General features: G+C 41.7%; 1 protein-coding gene across 2 annotated transcripts in view; it reads right to left on the reverse strand.

Annotated features, from left to right (window-relative positions):
• ADAMTS17 (ADAM metallopeptidase with thrombospondin type 1 motif 17) overlaps positions 1 to 25,112 on the reverse strand; it is a 252,091-nt gene that overhangs the window by 14,916 nt on the left and 212,063 nt on the right. For both annotated transcript variants that reach the window (XM_037911106.2, XM_037911107.2), the window contains 2 exons: positions 16,193 to 16,397; positions 9,280 to 9,432 (listed from right to left, as the gene is read on the reverse strand). In XM_037911106.2, the coding sequence (XP_037767034.1) occupies positions 9,280 to 9,432; positions 16,193 to 16,397 (358 nt within the window). The remainder of the gene's footprint in view (positions 1 to 9,279; positions 9,433 to 16,192; positions 16,398 to 25,112) is intronic.

Raw genomic sequence — 25,112 nt, forward strand, 5'->3', positions numbered from 1 at the left:
AAAGTCTTTATCTTTCAATATCACCTATTTCTTATCTCCAAGAACTATTGCTCTCCCAAGACTGGTATTACCAAACCAGGAGGTCTGGTCCCTGCTGGAATGCCACTGGGATAATGTTGAAGGAAGAACAGGCCTTACAATTTTGTCTTTAAAACCAAAATTGCTTGGACTAATAAAGATGCTAAGCTACCTTTAAATACAGTAATTTTTCTACAACAATGCAATCAGTTCTACTTGTTAGCAGGATGGTCACATTTGACATTACTTTGGCTCAGACCATTATCCGATTGCAGTAACTGTATGGTACATTATGCATTTCTGAAGGATGTTTTTCTAAGGTGTAAATATCTCACTGACATTGACAACCCGATGAAAGAGAAGCAAGCTCCAGAATTACCTGACAAAAAGCTCTCAGCTCAGGAATCAGCCAGCACTTCAGCTGATGAAGCAAGTACATTCATGGAAGGTTGTGGGAACCGCCACACAAAAGCAGCTCTTGAAGTACACATCCAAGGTTTAGCAATTAGTTAAAAGCAAAGCCTTGAATGAAACAAGCATTTCAGGGAGCATCCACCTTCATTCATGTGTGTCCCCTGAAGAGCAAGCAGGTTAGCACCTCCCTGGGGCTGGCTACAAAACAGTTTTGGGAAGACAGTTGTGCAGTGGCAGCAGGAGCATGGATGTGTGGAGAGTGGGTGGGCCAATCAGTCAAGACTCAGACTTGAAAGGAAATCCTTGAAGAAGTTTGGTTACTCCTTGCTGGGACCACATTGAGCTATTTGTAGAGAAAGGCCTTGTCTACTTAGGAACTGGCACCAGTTTAACTACAGATGTGTTTTTAAACTGGTGCAATCTCTGTGTAGATGCCCTTATTTTGGGCTAAGAGTGGCTTATTTCATAGAATATAGGGTTAGAAGAGACTGCAAGGGTCACCTAGTCTAACCCCCTGCCAAGATGCAGGATTTCACGTTAGCTTAACACGGTAAAACACCAGAAAAGGCTACACAGCAAACTCAGGGCACGGTGAGTAGAAAGAAATTCCAATATCAACTCCACTGAGAGCGAAGAAGAAAGAAAAATCACCAACAGTCCTGGATCATCACCACCTACAGATCTAAAAGTGGCAATTCTTCAACAAAAAAACTTCAAAAACAGACTCCAACGAGAGACTGCTGAATTGGAATTAATTTGCAAACTGGATACAATTACTTAGGCTTGAATAAAGACTGGGAGTGGATGGGTCATTACACAAAGTAAAACTATTTCCCCATGTTTATTCCCCCCACCACCCTCCGCTGTTCCTCAGACGTTCTTGTCAAGTGCTGGAAATGGCCCACCTTGATTATCACTACAAAAGCCCCCCCTCGCCGCTCTCCTGCTGGTAATAGCTCACCTTACCTGATGACTCTCGTTACAGTGTGTATGGTAACATGCATTGTTTCATGTTCTCTGTGTATATAAATCTCCCCATTGTATTTTCCACTAAATGCATCCGATGAAGTGAGCTGTAGCTCACGAAAGCTTATGCTCAAATAAATTTGTTAGTCTCTAAGGTGCCACAAGTCCTCCTTTTCTTTTTGTGGATACAGACTAACACGGCTGCTACTCTGAAACACGTCTAAACAGCAATCCTTGAGTGCAAAACTCTGGTTTCATGCCAAAAGCCTCAATGCAACGAAGCCACTGGGAATTCAATGTTGTAAACAAAATCCACTTCACTATAAGAGCAGACGGGCAAAGCCAGGGATGGTTTCTGCTTTGTAAAACAAAAGCTATGGCTGGCTAAGAGCCATGTCTCTTTTACGCCAAACCCGCCCCCAAAGGAAGTTGAATAAATAGTGACCGGTTTAACGCACCACCATGTAAAATGGTTCCTTTCCAGTCCTTAACTCTATGGAGCCAGCATTGCATCCTTCCTTTTGTATACTTATTCTGCAGGGGGGGATCCCCCTCCTGTCAAGGAATCCTTGGCTGGTGTAAAGCTGATACATCCAGGTTCGTGCGATCTGCTCCCAGCCCTCTGGCACAGAGAGGTATTGGGGGTGAGCGGATGACATAAGGGTTGTGACTTGAGCTTCTGGATTGCTGGCCAGTAGAGCAATCTGTAGGGAACTATTACTATCAACATAACTTAGAGTAGGCCTTGGGGTTGGTAACTACGCTTTGCGAAGTTACACTGGAGGCTGATCTGGCCCCTGGTCAGCCCCAGGACTGGGGAAGTGGAAAGTTGGCTAAGAACCACATTCCCTCCCCACAGCTGGGTCCTACACAGAGCACATCTCATCCATGTCATTTCAATTTCTATATTCTGCATGCTTCTTAGGGCAGCCAACTAGCAGCAGACGCTCCTCTGGCCAAATTTCCAACATCCGCTTCTGTGCAACAATTTTGCATGTGCAAACTGCAATTTGTGCATGCAAACTGGTGTGCAATCACTACCATAATTTGTGTGCCCATACAAAAATGGGCATGCACCCACTTTTGCAGGGACATTAGTTGTATGTGCAGAAATCGGCTGCCAGCTGCGATGCTTGGCTTCGGATCTAAATTACTGTCCATCCCTTATAATTTTTTATCCAGAAAAGTGAATTGAAGAAGAAAAGTTATTTTCCCCAAGGCATAAGAAGATGAACTTAATTCTTGATAAAAGTCACAATCAACAAGTTGTCTGTGGTTTATTATAAACAGATGGCAGGTCAAGCTGTGACTACGTAATGAATGCTATAAAAAAGGACAGCGTGCTTCTCTAGTCACAACAGCTTTGAATACACCTCCTAAACTATAGCTGTCATTGATTTGCTCTTTTTATCATGTAATGTGAGTTAATCATCAAGGGCAAGGAGTACAGAAGGATTTTCTGATGCTCCCAAACACTAGTAACTCAGAAAACAGGTCTTTCCCTAGAATTAGGAAGAAAGGCTTGATTGTACAGTACTCACTGAAGAAAAATGTCTCAGTGCACTGCACAGTGTTCTTATTTCTTTTAGACAATACAATTTACTGCAAGTAACTGCCAAAATGATGCATTTGCAATTAGAAAGTCCTTGTTACCACAATCATGACTAATAACCCCTGATCCTCAGTTTGAAACATTTCAATATTTGGCATAAACACAATGCTATTCTAAGAGGAAAACAGACTCCCTGCAGCAATTTTAAACATTCACCTGTGATGAGTACCGGCAGGCAGCCTTACATAGGCTGAGAAAAGGACTGGAAAGAAATTGGCAACTGTTGATTGCCAGGGATGATGGGTGGCTATAGGTAATTTTTCAAATGTGCTTTATCATTCATGACATTATTTGACAGCAAGAATATTTTTAATCACATTTTGCCAAGGCGTTTCCTACTAGGGCTTCGCAATTTGTTCCAGTCAGTAAGGGGTTCTGAGTTCCCATGTACCCTCTGAGATGCATGCCAGCCAAGTGTTTGAAATAGAAATGGGTAAAAGAATGATTCTTCCCCAAATCTCCCTTCCCCACACAATACAGTCTCAGCTCAGACATTTATATTTGTCCCGAGAACCTGGTCCTTACTGCACAAAACCAAAGGGTCTTGCTCAACACAGTAGGTCAGATTCTGATCTCAGTTACACTGATGTAAATCTGGAGTAACTCATCTGACTAAATTAATCTGGATTTACACTGTTGTAACTGAGATCAATATCTGACCCACTATGTTGAGTGAGGTCCTTGGGTTTTGACCCATGGATTGTAGGGAATCATTATAGTCAATTACCCTGGATGTACGTAAGTGTAAATGAGATCAGAATATGATCCAGCAACTGCAATTTTCCTCCTTTAAAAGACTTTTTTCATGAGACTATGAAATATATATAATATGATATGATTGCTAGCTTGTTGCCTGGGGAAAATAAACTGCATGTCTAACGTTCCACCTACCAAAATGGGCCCTTGAGAATGTCAGCACTAACAATTTTTTTGCCCCCCTAATTCTGCTTCCTGGATATAATCCTCTTGAAATAATATAACTAAATAGTGGAACTGGGAAACCAGAATCACTCCAATTGTGCTGCTGACCCCAAAACTAAGACACTATTCACAAGGCAGAAACAGCAAATGTCAAGATGAATAAACCAGTGAAACAAATAAACTAAGTCAGAAATTAAAAAAAAAAATCCAGAAGAATAGTGAATCATTTAATATTTAAATATTGCTAGTTCCAGTTATACCCTGAAAGAGTCCAACAGCCAACTGGGGAAATGGAGCATGAGGAAAAGCCACACTTGCTGATTTGTACCTGAGTGATCTCACTGCTTTTTCATTACCAGACTAGGAGGGGAGTGGAGGAGAGGGATAAATTTTGGGGAAGCTTGGGGAGCTGAAAAGCAACCCCCTAGCACTGTTCAGCTTCAGGCAACACTTGATGTTTGTCAGCACCGTGGTCCACCCAACATGCTCCTGAGCCAAGTCAGAAAAACATCACTGCATCGTTCAGGATGTACATTTTCACTACATGACGCATGATTGATCCTGGTTGCTAGGTCAAGGACAAAGTCCTTCAGTTCACCCCCTCAAGTGCATCCTAACATATGCAAACAGGATAAATCATGTACACTATTAAACTTTATGTAACAATACATTCTGCATATTAACTGCCTGCATCTTTTAAAGGAGTGCAGTAATATACCAGGTTATCGGGAGCCCTAGCTGAAGTTAGTTCACAATATATTTAAGCCATCATAGTTCATCAGTGTCCATGCTGCTAAAAAGCAGTACCCCTGGAATAACTAGCAGGTTAGAAACATATTTTTAAAATCTATGCTTCAGTGTGAAGTGCTGGGAAAATGAGAAACTTTGATCCTTTCTTTTAAACACCACAATAAACAACAACAAAAATGTAATTTACTATCCAATGATAAAACGTTTAACAGGCCAGTTTTCAGACAATATAGAACTGCATCCAAATGATGGTGAGTGAATGAGATGTGTGTTTAACTGGGTGAGCAACACTTCCAGAAACTGCTGATATGGATAGATGCATTTCCATGTGGATAAATGGTGTGAATGGGAGATGGCTGAGTGGGTTCCTATTCATTTGGTCACCTTTATATCATATAGGAAAAATATACAGTGAATTGTGACTCTGAAGACATCAGGTTAGAGAGAAAGAAAGAAAGATTTAAAATTGTAAGCTGATACTTTCCTCTAGTATGTTATGTCTAGTATCTCCACCCTTTAGATGATAGGATGTGTGGGACATGGATTGTCTTCATTTACGTTTTGTATAGTACTGAGTACATCATTAGTGCTAAACAAATAAAACTAATAATTATATTATGCTCAGGGGCTGGATACTCTGTAAACAGTAAAGAACTGCAGAGTGAACTAAAACTGTCACATGTATATCTGCATAGGACACTCGGAATAAACTTTAGCGGCAACTGTAAATAGTATCCCCCAAATACGTTGCAAATATAACAACAATTAGGGCCAAAATTCTCCTCCCGGCCGTAAGCCAGAGCAAACGGCATTCCACAGTAGACATTGGCACCACTTGGGGCACGGCTACAGAATCCTCCCTCTAAGGGCTGTCGAGGCTGCAGAACACAGTATGCGAAGCTTGGGCTGGAAGATCTAGGTAGTTGCACAGTCACGACCCATGTGCCCACCCCTACCCCCCCAAATTCCTGTTCTGCACAAGGTGGATCAAGCCCCTATATAAACATATATATGAACGTGTGAGTGTACACACAGGTAATGTATAAAACACTACTAACCATGTAACTTAAGGTTTTATATTGCTGTCCATCCCCGTAGTATCTGAGCGCACCAGGAACTAATGAGATGGGTACATAACAAACATGTCTCATCTTTCGCTGTGGTAACCCTTGTTCATCCCATGTGCCTCACTCAGGCATTGTTTACTGTCATCCTGTGGCAGGTTTCAGAGTGGTAGCCGGTTAGTCTGTATCAGCAAAAAGAATGAGGAGGACTTGTGGCACCTTAGAGACTAACAAATTTATTTGAGCATAAGCTTTCGTAGGCTTATTTCCCCCCCTATTGTTACTCACGCCTTCTTGTCAACTGTTGGAAATGGGCCATCCTGATTATCACTACAAAAGGTTTTTCTCTCCTGCTGATAATAGTCCACCTTGATCGATCACTCTCGTTACAGTTGGTATGGCAACACCCATTTTTTCATGTTCTCTGTGTGTATATATATCTATCTTCCTACTGTATTTTCCACTGCATGCATCCGATGAAGTAGGTTTTAGCCCACAAAAGCTTATGCTCAAATAAATTTGTTAGTCTCTAAGGTGCCACAAGTACTCCTGTTCTTTTTTTCATCCTGTGCCCTGTCATGTCTGAATGTGACTGTAAGCTCCCTACAGCAGTGATCTGTCTTTTCGTTTATACGCTCTATGTACTCTAGGGAGGCTGCTCTGTAAATAATAAAAACAGTTTGCCCATTACCACACATGCATCTATCCTATTTATAAGGTCTGTCTGGACTTTATTTTTTTTTATGAGATTTTGTCTCTTCCTATGTTCCTCATGGTGGATTCTAAAACCCTAATCGTCACTGTTTGGATGAGTGATGGACTGGAGGGCAGAGTATTCGTGGGGCTGCCATGTAAGTTGTTTGCATGTAAAGAATCAAAACTTTTTTTAAACTGAGAAAATAAGTAGTGATCATTAACCCCTCCCCCCACAAAAATACTCCCAGCAATAGACTGAAAATGCCCAATGAAATCATTTTACAAAGTTGTTGCATGCTCTGAGGCTAATTTGTATTAACACTAAAAGCTTCCACAGCAATTTATGTAGCAACAGTGTTTTACCAGGGGATTTTAGTTTGATTTCATGGAGCTCGCTACACTCTACCGCTCCCATACTTTTTGTCTCCAAACAATGACATGTTCACCCACCATGCTATGCTGGTCAATACCAGCAGGATGGTTAGGATGTATGATGGCGTTAGTGGTTCTCCTACTGGGTTTAAAACCTCTGGATGGTTGAATCTATGTAATTGGTGAATTCACAACAATTTCATATTTCCCGCTATAAAAAGAATCCTAGTCAATTCCTACTCTGAAATGTTTTAAGATTCTTAAAAAATGTGTGTTATTTCACCTGTTAATATGGGGGACAGTTTATTTTGGCTAGTTCTCCTGGATTCTGCATGCCAGGTTATGAATAAAATGACTTTCAATACTCTAAACAGTCTGTGATGCAGATTCTTGTTTCGGTGTAAACAGACGTATTGCATATTGCAGGTTCTTAATGCGTTCTCCAGCATTAACACCATTAGATTCACATACAATTGCCTCCTGAGGGGATTTATTTACAAATATTTTTATTACTGATCGCCATCCAAAAAATGCTACGGCAGGTAAGCCCATTTGCCTGTGATGGCCTCTGTTTCCCTGGAGTTTGATCAATAACAATAAGAATTAAACTTGCTTTTTTGGAAAGGAAAATGAAACTACTGTATCCCAGTGGTTTCTGCACATGCAGTACATTCCTGAACACAAAGCAAGCTTTGTGTTTAAAGAATGGTACACTTACAAAGATAAGATAAAACAGGACTGGAATATAATATTCCTGGGAAATTTCAGTCCCCCAAGCAAACATGAAGTTAGCAACGTAAAGAGATTTTATGAACAGCGTGGCCAATTGCTGAGGTCCTTGCTCAGACAAAACTGCATGTGTGGCTAAGGATTGAGTGAAAACTCAGGAACCAATTCTGCTCTGACTTACATCAGAGTATATGAGGATCAAGTCCACTGACAACACTCTAGGGGCTCTAAATTCACAATGGCGTGAGTTGGTGTGGAGTGTGGCCCTGAGAATGGGAATTCTGAATCTAGCTCTATTTTTAAGTAAATGACTAATTTTCACTTCAGAGGGTCGAAGTGAGTCATGGATAAGACTGTGCAGTGTATTTCTTGTGGTGGCAATCAGGCTATGAGGTGCTGGTGGCTAAGGGAGATACAGCTGCACAGCTTTGGATCCATCTTTACTGTGATGAAACAGTAAGTTTCAGGTTCTGCTTGCCATCAGGGGCTACTCGTATGAGTCAGAGGAACAGAATTTGGCATTCGGTGCTTTGAGACCCCTTGTCTGTCTTGGGAAGGATTTGCTGAGCAGGTCCTTTCCAATGTGCTGTTTAACACCAGTTCTCCCAAACCCTTGGTTCTGTCAGCCAAGTACTTGAAGCCCACATTAACTAGGCCAACCTGCCTTCTTTTAGGTAGCGTTTTGTTTCATTTCCCCTAGCAGGCTCTCTCTACAGCCAAGCCGAAAGCCTGCCTGACCCTCTTGTGCGCAGGCCAGTGCAGGAGAGTCCCAAGCAAACGAGTTCCCCCACCAAATATCTCTTAGTGGATTCTGCCATTCACTTTGCCCTCTGGAGCCCTGAGGTTTCTCCTTCTCCTGGCAAGGAGAGCGCAGGAGGGTGCTAAAGGGGGGTAGACTGATCCTGGAGATAGCCGGGGGCTTCGGACTATGTCCCGTTCCCACTGATAACCTTGAAGGGGGTGGTTGTTGCCAGGGGATGCCACCTCTACTGAGAGCTCTGAGGTAGAACTGTGAGGCAGCCTCGTGTATCTGTGGACTGCTCAGCTCCTTCATTCTCTCCTTAGCCTCGTAAGGGACTTCGAGGGAGGTCTGCCACCCACAATACATCCCAACATCATGGCAGAGAACGTGTGTGTGGGGCACATAGCCATAGCATAGACAACCTCTGGGGGTTGGAGGTCATACAGGAGTTATGGCACACAGCAAGAGAAAACCTTTGGGGGTTGGAGGTCAGATAGCAGTTACAGCACCCCTCTGCTCCTCAGAATGGGCCACATGAGCTGCCATTCAGGATCCCATTACTCCTCACCGGCCGCATTTCTAACAATACCTGCAACTGTTAGCACTGAAAGATATATTTCTTAAAAAAAAAAAAAAAAAAAATCAAACTTCTGCTGCTTCCTTTGCCGTTTGCTCCGCTTAGAAAATGGAAACAGATGTCTGTGTCTCGTGCAGCAGCCCAAAGCTGCAACGCCTGGGCTGTCGATGCTGTGATGGCATGTTTAAATCCCCAAGCTACTTTCATGGAAATCAAATAAAAAAACCCACGACAATAAGTCTATTTCCTATTAAACAGAATAATTAAAACCCGACAACTTTGAAACGTGGGACTCAAACTTCCCGTACTGGCACTGTGTGCTGCGTAAATCCACACTGAAGGGTTGTTTAAAAGGTGGATTCCTGACCTGATAATTTAGGCAATTAGAGAGCAAACACTGCTCGGAGTTCACCGTTACCTTAGACCAATCCCCCGTTTTCCACTCATAACAGCCTGTGTGATCCTCGCACTCTTCCTCATCCCTTGGCCTGGTGGCTGCATCGCATTTCCCTTGAGAATTCGTGCACATTACTGTTCTCTTCTGGATTCCCCTGCCGCAATCTGCTGAGCACTGAAAAACAAGAGGCATTACTTTCAACCTCTGCACAACATCACCTAGCATCCCGATCCATGACCAGCGCTCCTACTCACTATGATACTACAAATAATTACCATCTTGGCTGGTTGTCATCACAGCTGCAGAAGCAGAGTCGAGGGACAAATGAAAAATAAGTTTCATGAAAAATTTTAAATATTCAAAGCTGTTTTGTCATTTTGAAGGGCTCATTTTTTTCAATTCTTTGAGCCATTTTAATAATTTCCCCCCTACCAAATTATTACAGTATCTAAGACACCACCAATATTTTTTATTTACCAAAACCATGGGAAACAAAATAAAAAAATGTAATGATACTTTTAATTTTTTTTTTCAGTAAATATTTTAAAAAAAGGCAAGAAATCTGACAATATTTTGTGGAAAAACGTTTCCGAAAAACAGCAATTTTGCAACCAAAAAAACCTTTTATTTGAAAAATTTCAACCAGTTCTAAACAGGAGTCAGTATTGGACGTGTGGAAATTTTAACCCCTTTATTTAAGGGATTACTATCAATACCGAAAAAGGACAAATACACCAGAGTACACAACAGGGAAGCTTCTGCATCCTTTGATTTTGCATAACTATGCAATGAAGCATTCTAAATATCACAGTGGCACCAACTCCATCCCTTGGATGCACAGTGGAATTTGCAAGGTCTTGTGGTATACCAGCTCACGAAATCCTGCAGCAAGGTCTTCTGCAATGCAGATAATGCGTACCCAGCATTGTATCTTTGATTCTGCACAGTGTTCTTTCTCATAATTATGTTGAGAGCAAATGACAAACACATGCACATTCTTTTCTATTTGTTTAATAATGCTTTCCATCATAGGTTATGGCAATGCATGCAATCATACAGTACACATAACCCAAGGGTGATATTATGCCAATGTATTTCCATTCACCCTCCTCGACCCCACACTTTGCGATCACTTCAAAACTACATCCAGCAAACGATGGCTAGACACACACACACACACCTGCGTCATCAGCAGGGCTCAAAGACGGGCTCTTCGGCAATAAGAGCACAGGCCTCTCCCACTGGTGATAAGGGGTATATTCTTTAGCTCTGAGAAAGCAGCAGACAGTTATAGTTGCTGGGAGCAGCCACTAGAGGAGACAGGATTACAAGTACCAGGCCAATGTAATCCACATGCATGTGAGTGGGCACCAAAGGTCCATTTCAAGTTCTTGAGTTCTGTGGAAGTGGATTCTGCCAGGGCTGCTATGGACATAGGGATATTTGAGCATCATTTTGCTACCCAAGTTGAAAGAATGTTGGAATTTTTGTTTTGATTTGTCAGAGAGTTTGCTGGGACCTCACAGCCCCCTCCGGGGCCCACCCTGGATGGTGTCATAATCCCAAGACTGAGAAACACTGCTTTAAATCATCACTTTTGCAACAAAGGGATATTGGAACTAGTGGCATTGTCAAACCCATCTAAATTGCACCAATGTACAGCAGCACATATGTTCTTCCTACACCCCACTTTTCTGCCAGTGCAGTGGTTACAAGCCAGTTTTCATGGAAAGCCCGCTGGGGACAGGTGGGTGGAAAAATGATATACATACCAACTGAGATGATAACTAACCCTCTCTTGAGCGTCAAGTTCTCCCCCTCAGGGATCAGTGAGGAAAAGAGAGTTGACTTGACACTGAATAAATAGAGGAGATATGAAATACCCTGTGAGGTCTTTTGAGTATATTCCAAGATGCTTCTCCATTCAGGGGGTCTATGCTGGAAACAAGCATCAGCTTGATATGTTACATCAAATGGACAAATCTCAGCATGCCCGTCTGTCTTAAAAATACAATCCAGGCAGTTTTGACCTGCTGGCCTTGTTAAGGACATGAATGACAAGTGTTTATGAGCTGGCAAGCTAACAGACATGCCTTTAAATACTTCACAGCAACTACAAAGTGACTTCTTTAAAATCTGGGAAGCTGTCCACTTAATTTACTGTGTGCTGCTCATTGTGTGACCTCCTTGTGGAAGTTATATCTTTATAATGAACACGATCATAGGATTCCACGAGCTATTGGGACGAATTCCTTCAGGCTACAGAGAGAACTCTGTAAGCTGCCATGCCAGACTCCTTAAAGCTCTTATCAACTTCCCTGAGATCTCAAGCTGTATTTCTCTAGGCTGTACCCACAAGCAACGGATTGCTCCATTTGGTGCAGAATTTCCTGAACTGTCAAGCAGTGTTCCTGACTGTGGTGTAAGATTTCAGAAGGTGACAGGATGAACTGCTCAAGTGTGCTTGGTCTCATCATGTTGTTTTTAACCCCCTGAATCATCCAATTTGCTAAAAGTGAGGAAAGCTAAAGTAGGAGTATTTTTCACATCAAAATCTCTCAGTGGATTTACAAACATTTTGGAAAAACAAGCATTCATTTGCACGAGCCTTTATGTCCTTCACAAATCTACACCACATTTGCTTTCCTATAGGTGACAAAACGGTGTTTTAAAAAAAGGTTCCAGTCTGTGATCAGAGTGTCTGCAGTGGTGACATATCAACCGCTTCATTAACAAGTTCATTGCTCTGCTCAACTGCTCTGACCATTAAGAACATTTTTTTAGTACATGGGTTTTACAAAGATTCTACAGAAAACATTTGCAATTGATGAATGTCCAGATTACACCAGATGGCCTGACACAGCTTTACTTTATTAACAAACCACCTGACCAAACCTCAAAAGGTTTTATAAAGAATTGAGACAAAAGCCAAGAGACAACTCCATCAACAAACCGTTGTGAGGACCCTGGTCTCACACCCTAGCCGACTGGATTCCCAGGAAGCAGCCTTGGTCATCATGTCACACCAGCTTATTCAATTACCAGGGAATTCACAGACTTGGACGGGCCAGCTTCCAGGGTTCCAGGATCTCCTTCCTGATTGGCTACAAGATCTTGAACCTGATTGGCTGGTGGCCATATATAAACTTCCTGCTTCCTTTCTGGCCTTGTCTGAGCAACAAGCCTTTGCCTGCTAGCTGCTGTTTGGATCCCGCTTGACTCTGCCTTGCCGTCCCATCAGATCCTGACTTACTATCTCGCCAGATCTCACTACCTGCCTCTCTGTGTCTTCTCCCTGAATTGGATCTGCTGGCTATTGGACCACTTGTGTGAATTTTGACCACGTATCTGGACGGCACTTTGGCCTACCTGATCCCTGAGCATTACACATGTCATTATGTGCCTCTTGGTAGAAGCAAATCAGCATATTTTTCTTCAGATTCTTTCCCAACTCCTGAACAGTAGAAACTTTCACCTTTTGTAACTACTCTCTATGTTTGGTCATTAAAAATGGGTCAAGCAATACTTTACCCAAATAATTCCAAGCATTTGGCATTAAAAAGGGAACTTATTTTTTTCCCCACACCGAAGATTGTCTTGGATTTAGCCTTGAGAATGTACTTTTTCATTGGAGACCAGACCTCAACTTGCACTTTATTCAATTTTCTTTCTTTGTAGCAAAAAAAAAAAAAAACAACCATGAAAATTGGTTTATAAAATATCACCATTGTGATATTGTGTTTTTTCCCCACAACCTTAGTTTCAAATGTTAAGGAGTTAATTGATTTCCAGCCAAGAAAGGTTTATGGGTATAAAATGTGCTCAGACTGACACAATGTGAAATTGTCTTTCCTGAGTCAAAATGGACCATATGATCGCAAAAACATGTCTTGAAAAAGAACTAACTTCAAAAACCAACTGGTTGGCAATGGTTAATGTAGATCCCAAAACTTTGGAGAAATGTATTACAGAAAAAATAAATCTCTCACTTTCAGATAATTTAAAAAATACACAAAAAGAAAAGGAGGACTTGTGGCACCTTAGAGACTAACAAATTTATCTGAGCATAAGCTTTCGTGAGCTACAGCTCACCTCATTAGATCATCCGATGAAGTGAGCTGTAGCTCATGATAGCCTATGCTCAAATAAATTTGTTAGTCTCTAAGGTGCCACAAGTACTCCTATTCTTTTTTGCGAATACAGACTAACACGGCTGCTACTCTGAAACCTGTCTTTAAAAATACACGTTTATCATGAAACTGTTTAGTTGACTTTTGCTCTCATGAATCCCTTATGTAGCTCAAATTACACTCATTTAACAAAAGCAAGATGCAAACACTGTTCTAACTGGGAAATGGATTGGTGACAAAAGACCACACACAACCAGTTAAAGAGCTTTGCCCATCTGAAATAGGCGAGAGTTTCAGGAAGCCACAGTGACAAGAGTACCATCATACACAAGCATTTCTTCAATGCAGTAGACCTAGAAAGAGGCGTCCCATCAGAAATAAAAAGAAGGGATAATCTGAAATGATGATGTATAAAGGGTTATAAAACATTCCAAAATCCCAGAACTTTGCTTCCTCCATTTGGGAATGGGAAAAAGATGAAAAGATTTGGAAGAAAAAGAGTTTCAAGCACTAACGAATGTATATAGTGTCCTGCTAAATGGAAAAATAATATACTGTCCTGGAACTTTAGAATATTACTGCTTGTACTGGAGATTTCCTGACTACAATTAAATAGCACTTAGTCCCTGTTAAAAAACACCCTCTGTCCCTGCAATGCAGCTGGGATCCTGAAGTTCTAGGAGTGTAAACACTCCTAGTTACCCAAAGTTATCTGATATTGTATTAAAAAAGAAAGTAAACAGTAAAAAACAGGGAGAGATAAAAAGCATCCTCTTGTCCATAGGCTGGCCCTGCCCTGTAATACAGCCATTCTGGAGTTATGCCTGTGAAACCACAAGTGCAATGCCGAAGGGGAAATGGACTTTTTATCAAGATGAGTCTAGCAGGTATTATGTCAACACCAACATTGAAGTCATGTTGGGAGTGTTAATGATGGCCAAGAAACACATCCTGGCCAGCTTGGCTGGGATCTTATTGGAGAGAATTAGATGACGAAGCAAATTACCATGCACCCTTTGCAGGCCAGGGATTAGTTTAAAGGATACTGGCAAACGACTGACTCAACAAAAATATAAGCCTGTATCTCTTGTAGATGTCTGTGCCAGTGAATGATGAGTGGCCACACTGCAGCCACTAGCCCAGCAACCTCTCCTCCGTTCTCAATCCTGAAAACCTATCCATTGTTAGGTTTCCTTTATATGGTATTTCAATCATAGCAGACTTTATTAAAGAGGGCAGAGTCAGCACTTAATGCAATAAACAAATGCCATCATAACAGCCATGTCACACTGTGTTTGCTCTGTGCCAGGCAAACGCTGCATGCACACATCACAATTATTGTACATGGATACAGATAGAAGACTAAATGCTCAAAAACGGGTGCACACAAATCTGCAGGTGCAATTTCAGAAATTGGATTGAGGCCCATTTGAAAACGTGGCCTCTGGGCTAGAGCATATCCTGCTACTGATCTGGACACGAACCCCAACTACTATGAGTAGAGATCTGCCACAATATGAAGCCACGCTATCAATGCCACTGTCTGATATATTCGAAATCAATACAGGATTGTCAAACCTCTTCTTTGATATCCCAAATTCAAAAATAATCACATCCTAAATGCATCTCTCAGGGTACATCGATACAGCAAATGAAGGTATGAGCAGGCAGGCCTCCCTGCACTACCTTTTAATCTAGCCAGCGCAGGTTATGGCGGCATGGACTGCAGGGCAAGCTAGCAACCCCTGTATACATCCAGGGTCCCTGGAGGGCTTGCACTGGAGTTGTTTAGGATTATTTTAATTATGAAAATATTGTTTCTGTTCTTCATTCATTGCTAATGTTGCAAAGCTTGTTATTTTGCTACTGAATTCTAAGGGATAGTTGGGGATTTTATTGGACATGTCAGTTCTTTTCTATGTCTATTCTCCTTAAAGGCTGCAGCATCAATGGTGGTTTTTACTACTTCATAACATATGGCTCAGCCTAATTCCTATAAATTCATGTGTAAAACAAGAGGTCAATATTTCTACTACAGAAATGGGATTTCCTTATGTGCTAATTAGATTTTTTTGGTCACGCTTTATAATAAGGGCACATTTATAAATAGTTTATACTATGCTGATAAACGATTAATAGACATTTTAGTACAAGGCTAAGTAATTGCTCTACAAGATTGTTAGACTCCGACAGGTCAGTAGGGTGCTTGTAACCATGGCTTATTACCACCTATAGCACATACTACTCATGTCTATAACATGCTTGTAACATATATTAATAATGTATTAACCATTTACAAACTCTTTATAAATGCACCAGTTTTTCCATGTTTATAGGATCATACAAGGTAGAATCAGAAAAGTCTCAAAGATCGAGTGATCCAGGGCATCCTGCAACATAGAACTCCTCGACAGGGCACTTATCAGATATTAATTTCAAATACACTTGATCCGAGTAAAAGGCTTGCTGTGCTGGTTGAACTCCTCATCACAGGTCACTGAAATGCTTCTCCTTGGTGCCCTTGAGTGCAGATTGAAAAGATACACATAATACAGCTGGGTTTTTATAACCTACCTCAATAATTCACTGGTATGGAAAACACTGCTCAGAACTATACAGCTCTTCTGCATTTGTAATCATACTGATTGGTCATGGTCCTGCAAGGTGCTGGGCACTCTGGCCTCTATCCAGTACCTAACTTTAAGTGTTTTACTGGATCAGGGCCAGAGCACTCGGCACCCTCAGGATCAAGCCCAAGAGATTTTAGAGAGAGCTCTGGTTTCCCCCTCAAACCAAATTCTTACCTTTGACCATTCTGAAGCCTCCCAGATGGAAAGGCAGTCCTGGCCTTCACAGCTTTGTATTGGCGTGGGTTTGTTGCCCAGGCAGTAGAGGTCTCTGGTGTTAACATAGGTGCCGTTCTGCAACTGATAAACACAAGTCACTTCCCGGTACTGGATGCCTTTCTCACAGGTGGCAGAGCAAGAACTCCAATGGCCTGTCACCCACCTGTTAAGAAAACAAAGAAGAAACATAAAAAAAGACACGGTGGAATCCAGTGCTGTGTTTATCCCTTGGGAACGCTGAGAAACAAACCTCCAGTTCTGAGCCTGCGAATTTTGTATTGGCTTGTGTGAAATAGACGCATAATGATCACGTACCTTCTTGGGTTGAATTGTGCGGAGATTGGAAAGCGCCTTACAGGCCAGTGATATTAATTTACTCAGGATCACACTGGAGATAATGTGTGACTTGTCTGAGAAACTCCCTTTGCTCTGGCTAGGGGAAGGCTACAGGGCTCCCTTGCAAATAACGCTGCTCTAGAACAGCACTCAAGCCAACAGTTGGTGTAACTGGGTCACTTCTAGCTTATCTTTTCCATTTGATGTAAATATTCCGCTGTCCATCGCTCTGTGGCTGGCTGGAGGTTTAATAAGGGCACTCTCTCTGTTTTGAGGTTCAAGGCACAAGGTGATCCTTAAAAATGGTGGCTAAATGACAAGATTCCTCTCATTGGCAAATCCAACCTTAACCAAATGGCCAAGGTTCAAGCTGTCTTTAAAAATACAAGATGATACTTCTAAAAGGGCTCCCATGGTATTGATTTAAAGCACCCATCTGTGGTTTGAATGTTCCAGTTTGGATGGTTTTGCTCCTTTACGTCCTTTCATTTTCTGTCTGGGAAGAATCTGGTTTAGAAGGTAGGCAGGAGGGATGCTTTTTACAATACCTACATAGCATCCATCTTACGGCTTCCTGCAATCTGTCAATGAGGAAGATGTTCTCTGTAATTATGGGAATTCCTGGACGAAGTGAAGGACTGGAACAATAGCTCTGTGTGCGCGCACAGGAAGGCAATCCTCTCTGCTCCTCTGGGAAGTCGGCCTTCTGGGTTATTATTTCGGACTGTCATCTAGATTAGCATCCTTAATCAAATGAATCTTTCCCTTGTCACCTGATCCTGAGTTACTTAATACTGGAAGTGGCACAGATAAGTAAGATGCTTTCTCAAAGGCAAAAATCTGCTTGAAAGAAAGGATTTATTTTTGCTGAAAGCCCAGGAAGGGAAGCACAGGTGCCTAGTTAAGAGCAACACTTGAAAAAAGGCTGTTTAAAGGTTTGCATCTCCTAAAGGAATTAACTATCAAAAAATACAAATGTTTCGTGGGGGGGGTAGGGGGGAGGGTCAGCCCACAAAATGTAAAACTATAATTGTCATGTGTACTTGTCATTAATTCATTTGCAATCTGTTACCATTGCTAACATGGTGGTATTGTGCTGATGATCGTCTCTGAGGCTAAGGCAGAAGCCAACTGGTTTGAGAAGGACAGCATGCGATGGGCTACATGGTCACAGATTTGCCAGCTGTCCTACGCACAACAGTGGCATACATTTTTTGTGTGTATAAGCAATTGACACATTCATTAATTTTGGTGACTACAACAGCTAGGGAGACACTGAAAGTGTGTTTTTTTTTTTGAGGGGAGGGGAGTAGTTTGGTGCATCTCAGCATCTGACTGCTTGGTATTTTGGTTATGGAATGGGATAATGCCAACTGTGTAATTAATACTGAGACAGAAGGACCGACACATCCAGCCTATCAGGGGAGGATCCAATGTCCACTGAACAAAACAAAGAAGTCTCCCATTGACTTCAAAGTGAGCTGGGTTGGGGCCTCTCTGAGCAGAATGTGAATGTGGCCTGTCCGGTCACAGGAGCTGTTCACTAAAGGGATGGGTGGAAAGGAAGTGATTTGCTTTATTCATTTAAAGTAGCCACAGAATCGGGAATGGCTGCACTGAATATTCACAGCAGCACTGCAGTCTCTCCATGATCTTTAGCTACTGGCAAAGGAAGACAAAAAAGAGACTGACAGCCAAGGAGAAAGCCAAAAATAAAAATACATTCTTGGCAGAAGCTGCTCTGAACCGCTTTCATTTTAGGATGGGTAGCATGTGTCCTGCCAGGTACTCCTGAAATGCCTTAAACAGTCAGATTATGACCTTCCTTTAAGGAAGGGAAAGGAGTTCCTACCTGTGTTTTCCCTTGCTCTGACAAGAACTTGAAAGTGCCTCATTTCATTCCTGTTCAGTGGATTCGTTAGGCACCGTTCTAACAGAGACGTAACAGTGAGTGATAGGAAAGAATAAATGTCATGAATATAAGATGAATGATCACATAGGACCGATCCAAAGCCCACTGAAGTCAACAGAAAACCTTTGGAATCAGGTACTTTCATACATTTAATATTTCAAATGTGGTTCCTGGGCAAAGAGAGATTTCCAGTGTCTCTCTACAAGTGGCATACAAGTGCAGTTACAGATCTGCCATGGTACATCACTGAACCACAGAGTCTAGGGCCTTGTCAGGTCGCTAAAAAGAGGAGCAAAGCTATGTCCTAGCAGTTCTCTGAAATCCGAACATGAAAAGCAAGTAACAAGGTGTCAGCCAGGAAAAATGGGGTTTCCTTTGACACGGAAAATTCTATCAATCACAGAAGGGCAGAGCCTAAGAGAATAGTTACAGTTTCCAGGTGATGGGAGGCACCTCCTTCAAGGTAACGAGTAACTTTCTCAGAGGCACCTCTAGAGAAGTCATCCCTTCCATTGCATTCCCAGTCTGCTCTGAACAGGCCATGAATACAGCTGATGCCTACAGCTCTGCAAAAAGCTTGGCACAGGAAGTGAAACTGTCAAATTCAGATTTTTTTTTGCTAATTTCAAGGGAAAGCGAAAAATCATGTTTTTCTTTTTGTTATTTTGGCCCATGTGATTTCATTGTCACTTTGGCCACAAACACCTTGGAAAGTAAAACCAGGAGATTTTGCCCAGCTTGTTACAGCAGGCAACGAAGCCACATCCCTATCAGTTTGTCTTTCACCTCAGTACCTGCCGGCATATTTTTTTCCTTCATGCAGTCGTTGCCATTCAACAGTGAGCCCTTGATAGACTGCCCACGCAGTGATATCGAAGACAACAATCACCAGTGCTCTGCTCTGTGGCACAAAGGCGCTGGAAAAGCCTGGCACTTATTCCAAATGGAAATTCCCTCTGCACCACATCCTGCTCAAGGGGATGTGGTTCTATCATCTCTATGTCCCACCCCTTCTCTGGTAGCCAGGTATAAGTTAGAGCTACCTTAGGGTCACTCTAACTTACGCTGTGAGCTGAATTACTCTTTAACAGAGTCACAGAGCTGGTATAAAGCCACCTTTGTCCCCCCAACTCAGGTCCTGCACTCAGTTTGGCACAGCTCCCCCAGACCTGAGAATGAGGCTCATGACTGGAGTCAAAACTACTTGAGAACAGCAGAGTTCTTGTAGCTCTCTCTCAAAGCTAATTCTTCCCTTACTCCAAAACAGTACAGCAGATGTTAGGCAAACAAATGTCCATTTGCAAACCAAGCTCTGTCAGTAACACCAAGCACTTTTACAGTATCCAAAGATAAAGGTTTACTTTTAAAGATTGAAAAGATAAAAATTGCAGCAGCAAATTGAACTGTACATTCCGGGTCCAAAAGTGCAAACAAATTCCCAACTGGATATGAACGTCATAACAGTGCCATTGACCAATACATTTCAACTCACCATTTCACTACAGTCTATTTTTATGACTACTTCAGTAACTTTATTATGTGTTTCCTCTTTTTTAAAGAAAATTAAAAGCATAAATAGGTTGCATAATTTTATAATAATAATTGTAGTACTTCCCACCTCTACAGCACCTCCTCTCCAAGGATCTCAAATTAATTAAGCCTCACTTTCCCCGTCACCCTTTTGTGATCCTGGGAAGAATCTGCACTGCCCATTCTGCAGATGGAGAAACCGAGGCAGATGGTTGAAGTGACTTGGAAACATAATTCACATCTCTTGATCTTCAGTCCTGAGCTTTAGGGAAAACTCCATTGTATCAACCGTAATCAATCATATTCAAACAAAGAATGAAACAAGCGTAAGTCTTATCCTACAATTTCTTTTCTGGGGGGCTCTTGATTCTGCAACAATTTACATGAGTGCTTAACTTTACACACTGAACGCAAAGGGACTATTCAGTGAGCCAAGTCAAGTGAGCTAGTCTTTGCAGGATCCTGGCCTAAATTAATACCATCATTGCAGGCTAGAACCCCAAGTAGTATTTCCCTTTCCAGCGTTTGCAACGGGTCTGAGAGCCAAAATGGAAATGCTGCTAGTAATTAAGATGAGAGATTTCTTATCAATTAAAAGGCTTATAAATAATGAATCATACAGCATCATTGATCAGAGTCCTCAAGGCATAGTGCCTTAATAGGTAAGGAACAAGCCCTCTGTGCGCTTTAAAATATAGTTTAACTCTCAGCAAACAAGTAACAGTCGCTGCATGGGTGATTATTAGAGCAAGATGAGCAAGGATCATCTATCAGAGCCAACTCTTCATGAAACATGCTGATTTTTTGACAAATTGCTTTGAATCCTTGATGTTGTTGAAAGATGGGCCATATTCTCTGCTGGTGTAAACTGGTGCCATCCACTTCAATGGAGCTGTACCAGTCAGCAGGTTTGGCCCATTTGATCTCAATAATCCAGCTGAGTATCGGTGTGTGACATTTGAGCAGAAGCAGGAGAAGCTGGGTGAAATTCTGGGTGCTTTAGTTTTATAAAATTCCTTCTCCCATGATCTAAAAATCAACATCCCGGTCTCTAGGGAGGGGAAGAGGGAATGCTATAAACAGTGCAGAGGGAAACAGTCAGTTGAAACTGATAGTATGAATTGTACCTGAGGGCAGAAATGGCTTCAAACCTGGGCCTCTTACACCCATCCTGACACTGCTGCCATCAGCACCAACTGGTACAAATACTGAAATGAACGAATACTGCACTGCTGAGGTTTCAGCATCCATCTTGTTCTAGCCACAGTGTGAACTGGGCCAGAGCCAGGAAGTTTGGATCTGGATTCAAACATCTCCAAAGTTCAGAGATGGTTGGATTGAGGGATTTGGTTTGGCCCCATTTTAGAGCCAGGGGCTAGTTTTAAAGTTTGAATAATAGTAATGGGGGAGATATTAAAAGGCCCAAAGGGATGTAAAGATGCAATTTCCATTGAAAGTCTATGGGTAGTTGGATGCCTAACTTCCTTTGCGACTATAAAGATCTCCTCCAATGATTACACTTAGCGCTTACCCATTGCTTTTCATCTGAAGGTCCCAGAGTGCTTCCCCCAAAAAGTGGGCCAATATCTTGACCTCCCTTTTAAACGTGGGGAAACTATAGTGAGATGAAGAGACTTGCTCAGCATCATGCAGCAAGTCAGTGCCAAACCCAGGCACCAGAAATTGGCTCTGGGTAGGTTTAAAAAATCAGTTTCTGTGAGATTTGTTGCAGAGTAGGGTACCACTCAGTATAGGTAGAGGTGGCAGAACTGATCCCTTTGAATGCAAAATTCTATGACTAAACTCAACACTATGCAGACTGCTCAATAATAAGGAATAATACCTAACTCTAATCTAGCACTTTTCATCCATAGATTTCAAAGTGCTTTACCAAGGAGGTAGGTATCATTATCCCCACTGTACAGGAAAACTAGGAACAGGGAGAGAAGCAACATGCCCAAGATCATCCAGAAAGGAGTGGCAGAGTCAGGGGACATTGACGGCCCTAATCATATGACATTTTTTTTCCCTAAAAGAGCCAACGTGCCAGCCATGCGCTCCAGGCCCAGCATATGTAGTAACTATCTGTAATAGAAGACATTTCTTGGGACACATCCATAAAATCTGGGAAGCAGCACAATCCAGAGATACAGCATGTAATTAATCCTGGTATTTAGTCAAACAAGCATCAGATCCCTATAAAAAGTTACACTGGGTAAACGTATGATAAAATATTCATGTCCTTCCTTTCACTTTAGAGAACAATTAAAACATCCTGATGCAACAAAGCCAAAACAGATGCCCAGCAGATGTTCTTTCTGTAAACCCAGTGAGAGCCACGAAGAAACAACAATTAGTTTAAAATATGGTTCTCAGCAAATTATGTGCCCGAGATTTTTAGCTGCTTGTTTCTACATTTATTGTGGTGCCAAAGCTAGGGATTCTGGTTCAATAATACTTGTATGTTTAGAATCCTTGGACTGCAGTATAAACCATGTTCTGGGTTCAATTCGTGCAAACTCTGGCAGGAAAATGGATTGATGATTTCTGCTGCAAATTCATTAGCTACTAAAATTTATGGGCCAAATTCCAACACGGTGAAAGCAGGTGCATCTCCACTGAAATCAATGGAGCTGCACCCACTCCCACCAGCTCTGAATCTGGTTCCTTATCTCTAAACAGTTGAAAAAAAGATGGAGTTTTACTTCTGATTTTTCTAGGCATAAGAGGTACCGATATAGTGTGCCAAAACAGAGAAAAGAGAAAACTATGAGATTTCACACACGTAAATTGCCAGAGGAAAACAGGTTAATGGTCCCGCTAAATGATTATTCTTTTGTTGTATGCTTGCTTAGATACTTTACAGTATTCCTCCATTAATGCCTAAAACTCCTCTGTTATCAGCTAATAACCTACTTCCTTTAGCCTGTGCTTCCATAAATCACCATTGTTCCTTCATAATGATGTTGTGAGGCTTAACTCTATGAGGTTTCCAAAGCACTTTATGATTCTTAGAGGCTCTAAATAAATGTGAAGTATCATATGGACAAAACCAGCATCTGCATGCACGCTAGGTTTGGTAAAATTAGAAGGGTTATCAAAACCTGTGCTTTAGGGCATAAACTTGGGTCAGGAAGACATTTCTCCCATGGAAAATTAGTGGTAGGTGCATTATGCTGGTTTTATGCCTTCCTTTGTAGTATTTTGCATTGGGCACTGTCAGAAATAGGATACCAGAACTGAAAAACCACTGTTCTGTTTTAATATGGCAAGTCCTAGAGTAGCTTCCTTTGACATCTCTCTTTACATAAGCTTGCTAGTTCTTCATCCTCTATAGAGGTGTTTTTATTTAAATCTTACATCCACCTCACAGTCACTGGCTAATGGACGTGCATCTATGGCTCCTTTCTGAGTTTAGAGATTCCAGACTGAACTGGTTAATTGCTCATATTGAAAATATCACTATTAGGCACCACTTTTGCAGTAAGATCCTTTTTAGAGTTTTGAGGGAGGTTACAAAAGGAGCTCCTGTAACAAAAACCCTAGGAGTAATGTTTGCAATATTGACAAGTCCCCACTTCTATCCAATGTCCTTTAAAAATCAATCAGTCATCCAGCATCATTTCTAGTGCTTGCAAGACAGCAAACTGAGAGCATCCGGAGTCGAACACCATGGCTACTGATGGGAGCAAGAGCGGAAATTACACAGGATTCTATCCTCGTTGATAAGATAGTTGATTAAATATGCTGCTGCTAGTTTTGTACTTGTTAAAGGAACGTGCAGGACTACATTAGTGTCATTATCAGCAGCAACGGACTGCCCGATAAGTAACGTGTATGTCTGCAATCAAAAAATGTGATGCACAACACTCCTGTACGGTTACTATTAAGTTGTAAACCAGACAGGTTTCCTTTGCTAGTCATTAGACACAATGTACACACCTGTATGCACCTTGAGACTGAGCCTCTCTTTTTTTTTTAAATTTAGGCATTTGCTTATGTCAACATAAAAAATAATTCGGCTGCTCTAACTTCAAACAATCAGGTAAGCCCTATCTTATTAAGTAAGCCAGCTGTGTATAGCATATATAGCATTTGGCTCCCAGTCATGTTATAAGCCTGTAACATGATCTCAGGGATTGTTGACACGGCAGCCCTTTTATATTCGTGTTTTTTCCTCCCAGGTGAAAACATTATCTTCAGTTAAAAATCTGAGTGCTGCAGACAGTCACTTGAGAGCCTCTCTCCTGTTTCCAATAAGGGCTGAATTATTTATGTGACAGGAACTCATCTCTCTCACAATCCTAGGGATGGTTTTGTCTATGGGACTTTTTGTGAAGAGTACCGTGCAGAAGGTTGGAGAGCTGGATGCTTAAATCAAATGGCGGTTCTGTTTAGATGCTGGGCTTTTAAGCAAAGATATTAACCCACGGAATGGCAAGGGTGTGAATGTCGGCAGACTCTGAAAGGCCAAGTGCTACCGGGATAGACAGGCCATGCAACCTGAGTAGAGGTCTTAAATCTCTGCCACTTGAGTCTTCCTCAACCTTTAACCTCTTACTATCTCTTTTGAGGAGTTTGGGAGTTCTTTGTCTAATCTGCTGTGGCAACATTCATCTGGCAGGCCCCTGGAGCAAACTTTAAACTTCCTTTGGAGGATCAGCTCATTATTTGATCTTTCGAGGGCCTGGATTAGTCATTACTCTTGAAATACCTCTTCTACCTACTTGTTCATGCCTGAAACTCCCAGGTTCCTTGGGAAAACTAGTGTGTACAATATCTTATATCTAAATCTGGGGATGCTGAATGTTTGCAAGAACTATGAATGACTGAAAAGCTTGCAGTCAAAGATCTGGACAAGTTGCAACGGAAGATGTCAACAAATGAGATGATAGGGTAGGCGAGGGAGACAAAAAGATTATGAGGTTACTTTTCATTGATTCACGATTCAGTTTAAGGCCAGAGGGACCATTAGAATATCTAGTCTAATCTGCTGTATATCACAGGCCATTACATTTCACGCACTTACCCATTTTGAGCCCTGTACAGGGCAGCTATGTACATGTCTGAATGTTCCAATACGTGTATGTATGTAAACAA

Source organism: Chelonia mydas, chromosome 10, assembly GCF_015237465.2.
Source record: "Chelonia mydas isolate rCheMyd1 chromosome 10, rCheMyd1.pri.v2, whole genome shotgun sequence".
Taxonomy (NCBI): domain Eukaryota; kingdom Metazoa; phylum Chordata; order Testudines; family Cheloniidae; genus Chelonia; species Chelonia mydas.